The sequence below is a fragment of the Lactuca virosa genome, chromosome 9, assembly GCF_052849685.1.
Source record: "Lactuca virosa cultivar CGN04683 chromosome 9, Lactuca_virosa_CGN04683_v6, whole genome shotgun sequence".
NCBI classification, from domain to species: domain Eukaryota; kingdom Viridiplantae; phylum Streptophyta; class Magnoliopsida; order Asterales; family Asteraceae; genus Lactuca; species Lactuca virosa.
In genome coordinates, this window is record NC_136434.1 from 21,582,317 (window position 1) to 21,592,716 (window position 10,400).

The following is a 10,400-nucleotide window of genomic DNA, read 5'->3' on the forward strand; positions in this document are numbered from 1 at the left end:
TAATTCTTTCGTACAACTGTTTCATATTTTGGTTCCCTACTGGACTGCTCTAAGCATCCGTTGCTTGGTCCGGGTGATCAATCCGGCCATGGGATGTTTTCTTTTTACCAACTATCTAGGGAGCTGCTCCTTTGCTTTAAAACTGAACACCCTCGCCTTCCCTCCTGTATAGGGTTTCGCCATTATTCAGATGTGGAACTTTCTTAAGTTCTTTGCGTTCCATGTTTTGGGGATCTGTCTTCCCTCCGGAGTTTCAATGGAGTAGGTGTCGTTGCGGTGTGCCTCGACTACCTTGTATGGTCTTTCCCAGGTTTGGCTTAGCTTCCCCCGGGGTTGGGCATGGCTGACTTCGTTTTTTCGTAAAACATAGTCCCCTACTCGGAATGCTTTGTTTCTTACTCGCTGATTGTAGTATCTCTCCACTTCCTTCTTGTAGGCGGCTTGGCGTATGCTGGAGCGTTCGCGTCACTCTTCCAAGAGGTCCAAGTTTTCCCTCAGGCCTTCGCTGTTCTCCTGCTCCTTGCAGTATTCCGTGCGTATTGATCCTATCATTATTTCTGCTGGTAGCATTGCTTCAGCTCCGTAAGCTAGGCAGAATGGTGTCTCTTTCATGCTGGTTCGTGGTGTGGTTCGATATGACCAGAGAACCTCCGGTAGTTCATCCACCCAGTTGCCGTTTGCTTTGCCCAACCTTTTTTTGATCCCTTGTACCAGTGTCCTATTTGACACCTCTGTTTGCCCGTTAGCCTGAGGGTGCGCCACAGATGTGAACCTTTTCTCTATTCCCTTCTCTTTACACCAATCTCTAAAGGGGTTTTCCGCGAAATGCAGGCCGTTGTCGCTGATTAAGACCCTTGGTATCCCAAATCTTGTCACGATGTTTTTCCAGGAAAACTTGATTACTTGCTTCCCATTGATGCACGCCATTGGCTCTGCTTCTATCTACTTTGTAAAGTAATCGACCGCCACAATTAAGAATTTTACCTTCCCAGGTGCCTCTGGGAAGGCACCGACTATATCGATTCCCCATTGGTAAAAGGGTCAGGGGCTAACTATGCTTTTTAACTTTGATGGCGGGACTTCTTGTGTTGGCGAGAAAGTCTGGCACTCCACGCAGGTCCGTGTTTGCTCGACCGCGTCCTGGTGTATATCTGGTCAGTATAGGCCCATGCGTAATACTTTGCCCGTGAGCGCTCTTGCTCCCTCATGAGCTCCGGCCGACCCTGCGTGGGCTTCCTTTAGGGCCATCTTTCCTGTTGCGCCATCTATGCACTTGAGCCACGGGGCCGCATGGCCCTTCCTATACAGCGTCCCTTTTATCATCGCGTACTGTGGGGCTCGTATCCTCGTCTTCCGAGCCTTTGCGTGGTCGTCAGGGATTATACCATGTTGTAGATATTCTATGATGGGCGTCATCCAGTTGGGTTGTGCTATTGATAGAGAATTGACCTGCCGCTCGTCGATACTCCTTTCTTTCAGTACTTCCACCAAAACTTCCTTTGAGAGGTGTCCGAAGCATGTTGACGCCAGTTTGTTGAGAGCATCTGCTCTCCTATTATTTCCCCTTGAGATTTGTTTTATCTCAAAGCTCTTTAGGGTACTCGTGATTTGTTGTATTGCTTTGACATATTTCTCCATTCGCTTGTCTTTTGTTTTGAACTCCCCTGATACTTGGTTAGCCGCCAAGCGCGAGTCGGTCATGGCTGTGACTCTTTCCGCCCCCATTGTTACCGCTAATCTGAGGCCGGCCAAGAGGGCTTCATATTCTTCCTCGTTGTTGGACGTGTGAAAATCGAAGCGCAAGGCATATGTGAGTTCTTCTCCTGTTGGGCTAGTTAGGATCAGCCCTGCACCTGACACTTCTTTGCTGGAGGCCCCATTGTGTGAAGGATCCACCGTTGGTTGGCCTCTTTCTCTGAGCACACTTGGTTGCCCGCCTTGGTTGCTTCCTGCTGGAGTTCTCCTGGGACTTCGAGCAGGAAGTCTGCTAGGGCTTGCCCTTTGATGCTTGCTCTAGGGTGGTAGGTGATGTCGTGCTCTCCTAGCTCTATGGCCCATTTCGCAAGTCTTCCTGACGTCTCCGGCTTTAGGAGTATTTGTTTGATCGGGCAATTTGTCAATACCTCTATTTGGTGGGCCTTAAAGTACCGACGAAGTCTCCTTGCTGCATAGACTAAGGCGAGAACCGGTTTCTCGATGACCGGGTAGTTCATCTCTGGTCCCTGTAGTGCCCGACTCACAAAATAAACCGGCAGTTGGCGTCCTTGTCTGTCGACCGTTAGCACTGACGAAATTGTGTCTTTTGATGTGGACAGGTACACTTGCAATACCTCTCCGGGTATCAGGCTGGATAGAGTGAGGAGTGCGTGGAGTACTTTCTTTATCTTTTGCAGTGCAGACTCGGCTTCCGTGGTCCATTTAAAGTTTTTTTTCTCTATGCATCCTTTCAGCGTGTTGAACAGTGGCATGGCTTTCTCAGCCGACTTGGAGATGAACCGACTGAGCGCGATCAGCATTCCGTTCAAGGCTTGTGCATCCCTCAACGTGCAGGGTGAAGGTGTCTCCTCTAGCTCATTTACCTTGATTGGGTTGGCTGGATTCCCTCCTTCGTCACATACTATCCTAAAAATTGGCCCTCCTTGACTCCGAAAGTACACTTGGCGGGGTTTAATTTCATCCTAACCTTCTCCAGAGTTTATAGTGTTTCTTCTACATCCCGTAGTAGCATGTTCTCGTACGGGCTTTTTATGACCATATCATCGACATAGACTTCTATGTTCCGACCGATTTGGTTGGCGAACAGAGAATCCACGAGCCGCTGGTAGGTCGCCCCCGCATTTTTTAGCCCGAACGGCATTTTTGTATAGCAGAAAATGCCATGATCTGTGTAGAAAGCCGTTTTCTCTTCGTCGTTTGTATTCATCAATATCTGGTGGTATCCTTTGTATGCATCTTGGAAGCATTTCCATCGGAAACCCTACAAAGACTCTACCTTTTGGTCTATTTCTGGTAGCGGGTAACAGTCTTTGGGACATGCTTTGTTCAGGTCGGAGTAGTCAATGCACATGTGCCAGCTACCGTCGTTTTTTCTCACCATTACCGGGTTAGCGATCCATATGGGGAAAATTGCTTCTCTGAGGATTCCTGCGTTGGTTAGCTTTGCCACTTCCATGTTGATTGCCTTGTTTCGATCCCCTCCCTGGACCCACTTCTTTTGCTTCATCTCCTTGGTTTCTGGTTTTATCATCAGCTTGTGTTCTATAATTCCTCGATCGACCCCTACCATGTCCGCGGGGGTCCATGCAAACACATATTTGTACCTTTGTAGTATTTGGACCAGTGCTTCTCTTGCTTTTGCAGGGAGGGTCGTTCCTACGGTCACTCGTTGGTCTGGGTGTTCCCTGTTGATTGCTTCTCCCCCGTCCGACGGGTCTGGTTTTAGCCTTTTGGTCTCTGCTGAGATGTCCTTTGGTTGCATGATTTCGTAACATTTGAGTTCCTTCGGCGATGTGGCCAGGACTACGCCCGGTCCCTGACTTGTGCTGAATTTAACTATCCCGTGGACCGTCAATGAGACTGCTCCGAATCTTAATAGGGTTGGGCGCCCCAATATGATGTTGTGCTCTGAGGGGTGTCATATGACTACGAAATCGATTAGGGCAGCCCGTCGTCTGGTTTTGTCCTGGCTAACTAGTGTGAATGGTAAGTGGATCGTACCTAGTGGCCACAGGCTGTGCCCGGTGAATCCTGTAAGTTGGCCTATGGCTGGCCTTAAGCCTTCTTTCCACGCGCTCGACAGTGTTCTAAAACAATGCTCATAGATGATGTCCGCTGAACTTCCAGTGTCGGTGTATACCCGGTGGATGACTGCGTTCTTGATGGATCCTTGAATGACCAGGGGGTTGTCCCCATTCCACCCGGTTGGGCGTGGATCGCGCATAGAGAATGTCAGCCCCTGCATTGCCTCTGTGATGTCTCGCGTGTCCTCCATACGCTCCGCCCTCCCCCTTTTGTGGTGGATGGTTAGAATCTCCATTTTTTGCTCCATTTTTCTGGTAGCGTCTTTTGGGTTGTCTGCGTCGAACTTGGCTCGTAGACTTTTGGCAATTTCTATTACATTTCCTTTCAGCTGTTTTTCTTCGATTTCCCTCTTTAGCACCGCACAATTGACTATGTCGTGCGTTCGACTCTTGTGGTATTCGCAATATCGCGTTTTAGTGCCTTTCGCCGCTGGCTTCTCACCGACCGTGTACACTTCTGCCCGTCTACCCCGCCTTTCGTCCCTAGGGAAAGGTCGGAAATGGCCTGGCGGTCGCCTGTCTCGACTCATGAACCTGTTGTTTCCCTGGGGGTCGAAGGGAATTATGGGGTTGTTATTACGTCTCCCAGCAGAAGTTGTCATGGCATTGAGGTACACCTGCTTTGACGCTTCACCCTCTTCTTGGCGTAGATAGTGTTCTACTCGTTCTTTTAGTTCGACCCTTGTTTTGGGTTGTTTTCCCATGAGCTTCTGGGATAACGATCCCGACAGCAGTCCCCAGGTAAACGCGCCGCTGGCTTCTCATCGACTGTGTACACTTCTGCCTGTCTACCCCGCCTGTCGTCCCTAGGGAAAGGTCGGAAACGGCCTGGCAGTCGCCTGTCTCGATCATGAACCTGTTGTTTCCCCGGGGGTCGAAGGGAATTATGGGGTTGTTATTACGTCTCCCAGCAGAAGTTGTCATGGCATTGAGGTACGCCTGCTTTGACGCTTCACCCTCTTCTTGGCGTAGATAGCGTTCTACTCGTTCTTTTAGTTCGACCCTTGTTTTGGGTTGTTTTCCCATGAGCTTCTGGGATAACGATCCCGACAGCAGTCCCCAGGTAAACGCGCCTGCGATTAGTCCTTCATCGTGACCCGGGACATCTAACGTAGCTTTCGTGAACCTGGCGAAGTAGTCCTTGACCGACTCTCCTTCCCTTTGTTTGCACCCAATGATTGAATGACAATCGCCCTTGTATTTCCGGAGTTGCATGAAGTTCGTTAGGAACAGGTATTTCAACTGGCTGAAGTTGTTGATGCTGCCCGGTCGTAGCGTTTTGAACCATGTTCCTGCGTTACCGTCCAAGGTGGTCGGGAAGTACGTACACCAGAATCTCTCATCTAGATTGAGAGACGTCATGGTCCACTCGTACGTGTCGATATGACTATCTGGGTCGGTAGTGTCGTCATATGTCTTAAGGTGGGGTAATTTAGCAGTTTTGGGGATTTCGTATTCCAAGAGTTCCTTGACGAACGGTGACATGACGCTTCGTGACGAGCAGTCTTGGGTTGGGATTTCCTGGTTGAAGTGGTATCCTGGCTGTTGCATTGCCAGGAATGGTTGTACGAGCATGTTGTTGTAGGCAGTTAGATCTGGTATCGGTAGGCCGTACTGGTTAAGTGGATGGTTCAGAGTTGGTAGATTATATGTGACGGGAATTTGTTGATGGGTTAAGGGCGTCTGTTGTTGGGCTATGGGTATTGATTGTTGGGTTATGGGTGTTTGCTGCTGGACCATTGGTATTGGTTGTTGGGCAATGGGTATTTGTTGTTGGGCCATGGGTATTGGCTGTTGGGATGCGGGTATTTGCTGGTAAAAAGGAGATGACATTGTTGGTGTGGCGTAGGGGTGGCAAATCGGGTCATCGTGTCGTGTTTTTGTCTGACACGACACGACACGACAAGGTTTTATGTAACACGACACAATCTCGTGTTTTTTTAACTAACACGAAAACGACCCGATTAAAAAATGACAAACACGACACGACAAAGATAACATGAAATAAAAATTAATGTATTTAATTAATATTTATTCATACATAACACAAAAAACACGACAAACACGAAAAACACGACAAAAAATGTTAAATCGTGTCAATTTCGTGTCAAATTTTGAACACGAACACGACACGACACGACGTCGTGTTTTTTACACTTGACACGAACACGACACGAACACGAATTCAAATTTCAATTTCGTCTCAATTTCGTTTCGTTTCGTGTATTTTTGTCGTGTCGTGTCATTGATTGCCACCCCTAGTGTGGCGCATGACGTTAGGAACTGGTGGTTTCGTGGTTGTGACGCAGCGCTCGTGTTAAACACAGTGCTGTGTGCGTATAGGTTATTCGCGGGAGGTGTGACGGCTGTTTTGGTGTTGAAGAATGGAAGCGGCGTGGTGAATATTGGCTGGTTTTGGGGTAAAGTGGTATGTGTAATGGTAGTGATAGGAGTTAAGGATGAATCTCGTGGCGTAGCCATTGCAATGTGTGACGGCGGCCCGCCGGGAGCTAGTATGGCCTCAAGGTTTGGCGACGGGTCCCCTGATGACGATGGTGCTTCGATGATTGGCGGTTGCTCTCCGGGGACTGAGACGACTGGGGTGTTGACTGCCTCCAGCGGTCGCATTGGAAGTATCTATTGGATTAGTGTCTAAATCCATAACTATATTTGGTATGTACTTGACCCGGTTGTAGCATGGTCCTTTTGGGTTGCCTTCACACTGGTGACTGTATAGGATGACCATTGAGGAGAGAGGCTGATTTATTGTTAAGAATGATAGATTGGGGTATAAATATGATTTGTTAATATATTATAAGAATAATATATTAATTAGGAATCATATTATTAATTAGTATTTAATCAGAAATTAATTTTGGGATTAAATGAATTAATTAAAAGTACAGTGGCTGTTTTGTAATTATTTGATAGTTGAGACTTTGGGCCATTGGATCACCTTTATTAAGGCTTGAAAGAAAATCCTAGAAGGATCTAGGAGTTTTCGTCCAAGGGCTTAAGGAAAGGAGTCCATGGACTTGCTTAGGCCCTAAGCTAAGGGATTAGGGTTTCCACCTTGAAACCCTAGCTAGCCTCAAGTATAAATAGCCCTCTAGGCTTAGGAATTCGGCCAACCCTTGGGAAAACCCTTCCATAGCCGAATTTTGGAGCTTAGTACCCTTCCTCCTCTCTCTCATATCAATCCTCTCACCCAAGTGTGTTTGTGAGCCATTAGAGGTACTACACTTGTGGTACTTGCTTTCAAAAGCTAAGGAGATTCAAGGAACTAGTTGTTATTACTATATAACAACAAAAGGTATGTATTCTATTCTCCTATGTGGATTTCGAAAATAGTAGGAGCATGTCAGGTTTCTTTTTGTGTTCACAGAGTTGTATAACTAATAGTGAAAACATAGATCCAACTCTAGGGTTGCATGCACACATAGGATTGTTTGTATAAAACCTATCAGTGGTATCAGAGCCATTGGTTTTTGTTTTCAATTAGTTCTCTATACAAAAGTATGAATTTGACATATTAGGGTTTATAGCCAATAAACCCTAAAGGCATGATTTTCGAAAATTAGGGTTCATAAACCCTAAATTTCGAAATTTGGTTAGGGTTTCCCAAATCCTTTCCTTAGCCTCCAAGATTTCAAATTTTAGGGTTATCCAACCCTAGAATTTTGAAATTGCCTCCTTCCCCAAGATAAGATCCCAAATTCTAGGGATTTGGATAATGCCAAATCTTGTAATTATCTCTTAATTGTTTAAATATGGTAATTAAAGATTTTTTGAATTATCCCATCCCAATTTTTTCGAATTTTAAGGGATAAAGGGATTAGGTTAAATTAATTGTTTAATTTAATATATAATCCTCCAAGATTTAATAATTCAAATTAATTGTTTTATTTTGGATAATTATTAAATCAATGTTTTAATATTTAAGATTTTAAAATTAAAAGGTTTTAATTTTCAAAAATTTTAAATATGATTAAAAACCCTAGTTTTTTTGAAATTTGAATAATTGAACCTAATTGTTTTGAAAAGTTCCAAAACTTGCCCTCAAGTTTTGGAATTTAAATTGTTTGATTAAAAAGTTTAATTTTGAAAGTCTAAATTCTAAAAACCCTAGTTTTGAAAAGTTCAAATTACTCCCTTATGGTTTTATTAAGTTAATTAAAAGTATAATTAAAAGAGAGTTAATAAATCCATAATCATATGATTTATATTTAATCAAATTAAAAGTGTAATTTATTAAATTAAACCACCTAGTATTTTAAAAGTGTAAAATACACCCTTATACTATATATAACATTAAAAGTCTAATATTATATATGTATAACTTAAACTGCTAGTCTTACCGTTAGTATGCCTCATTCACGAAGCCGATCTATAAGGGGGGTATAAGGTTATGGCCTATAAAATGGTCATTTAATGGGTGTCCACTCTCACCCACCGCTTCCTTGATTGGTGGAGGGTCGTTAGCCGAACGGGTAGGATAGGGCAAACACTTTCCATTAAAAGTATAATGAATGATAAAGTAACTAAACATTTTTTACAAAATTCTCAATCTTAGTTACTTTAGGCAAAAGTGAATTGATGCAATTCCATGAAATTACACTTTGTACCCTTGCTAAGACATTAGTGGAGCGTGTGTGATTAACCGGCACACTAATTGAGTTCTAAGCAAAGGTAGCAAAGGGTGACTCGAAGTTTGTCATAGTTCGGTGGAGCGTGTGTGGTTAACCGGCACATCGAATAGGTGACTGTAACATTGGGGGCACCATGTATATTTGCATGGTTATTCACACCCTGTTTTGTGATCCTCGGCATCCCAGTCACAAATCGAGGGGCATATCGAGATTTAAACATGCATTGAAAAGTTCAATGAATCTCAAAAGATCTAGGAGTTTTCAATACATTTAAAACTTAACTTTCTTTTTCGTTTTTCATGGTGGAAATTGGTAATCGTCATTTACCTACCTTCAAATGTTCTACAAGTTGGATTACGACATCCCTCTTCCAATTTGTAGGATATTGTGTTGGGTCCTAGCCTTGATATCTCATTTGGGTGTTTTATTAAGGACTCAATCAACTAAACTTGAAATTTCTCCCGTTTGTAGATGTCAAAGTCTGACAACTATGGTCTTCCTAAATCCGTTGGAAAAGGTTTTCCACGTGAAGATGATATTCCACGATTGGATTGTGGAAATGGAAATCATGCTTCACTTCCTCCACCTCCTCCAATAATTCTCCCTGACCCACGTGTTCGAAGACTTGAAAAGTTCAAGGTCGCTCAAGCCTTATTGGCAATAAGACACAAAGATGGAAAGTATGTATGTGCTCATGTCTTGGATATGAGGTTACAAAGGAAGTTGACTGTGGACTTGATTCTTCAGTCACTTCCCGAATCATATGGTAAGTTCGTTAGAGAGTACTATATGATGAACCACGACGTGACCCTTATTGATTTGCTTATTGCTGCTGAATCAGAAATGATTTGGCGTACTGGTCTAGCAAATTTGTCTGATAAATCAATATCCTAAGGGCAATGGCAACATTGGAAGTCCAGAAAAGTTTTCTCTACGCAAGAGAAATGCTAAGTTTGAGATAGTCCCGTGTACCATTCCAGAAGAGTCCATATGTTTCTACTGCCAAAAGAAGGGGCATTGGTTGCGAAACTGCCCTAACTACCTGAGAGATCTAAGAGATGGGAGAGTCAAGATGTGTGACTCTGTTTCAGGTACAATCCACTATCTAACTTCATTAAGTTTCTATTCGGAGATTCTTAGTACATGATGTGATAAGATTACATTTCGATGTTTTGAAGGATCGAAGAAAAGAAAGAAGCTTAAAGGAAGGAGCGAGCTTAATCTGATCGCGAAGAAATGGATTACGATCGCATGGATTCGATGATCAGATTTTTGAGCTGCTGCTTAGAGTTATGATAGATTGCTTAGGAATATGTAATGGCATAGTTCTTCATTTGCTTTGTAAGGATATATTTTTCCGCAATAAAATAAATTTTGATTTTATCTTATTTATATTTCCTTGCAATGGCAATTGTGAAAATTGATGCTTGTGTGTTTCCATTATAAGCAATATTAAGTGGATGTGATTCTTAGTTATGTTATTTATGGTAGTCTCGTAATTTTCTAAGTAAGGAAAGATTCTCATTGCCCAAGTTTCAATTGGAAGAAGCTTGGAATCATATGATTTGAATCATGTGATGTATGGAAATCTTGGTACTTAGAAATTTTAAGGCTAATTCCTTGACAAAGAGTCAAGTGAAGGACTAGGAGATCGAGTTCACAATGTTGTACACTGGTCAAGTCCACCATAAATAACAATAACATTATTCGTGATAATTTACTAAAAGTCTAGAAAATATGGTTATACTTCCAAGATTAAGTATGATCCTGAATCATTGAAAAGTTTCAGTAAATGGCAGAACGAATAAGAAGAATAAATGAAGGCAGAAAGATAAAGGTTTCTCCAATCTAAGAAGAAGGGAGAGTACTTTTGTATCGTGTTTCATGATCGTCTTAAGAACCATATTACAATTCATCCTCTAAGGACACCTTAGTACACTAGTTTGGCTAA

General features: G+C 43.4%; 1 protein-coding gene across 1 annotated transcript; it reads right to left on the bottom strand.

The window, feature by feature from the left end:
- Positions 1 to 1,155: 1,155 nt before the first annotated feature.
- On the bottom strand, positions 1,156 to 1,725 carry LOC145139005 (uncharacterized). Its single transcript, XM_079072976.1, has one exon. It carries the CDS (start codon positions 1,723 to 1,725, stop codon positions 1,156 to 1,158), a length of 570 nt encoding a protein of 189 aa, XP_078929102.1.
- Between the last annotated feature and the right edge of the window lie 8,675 nt (positions 1,726 to 10,400).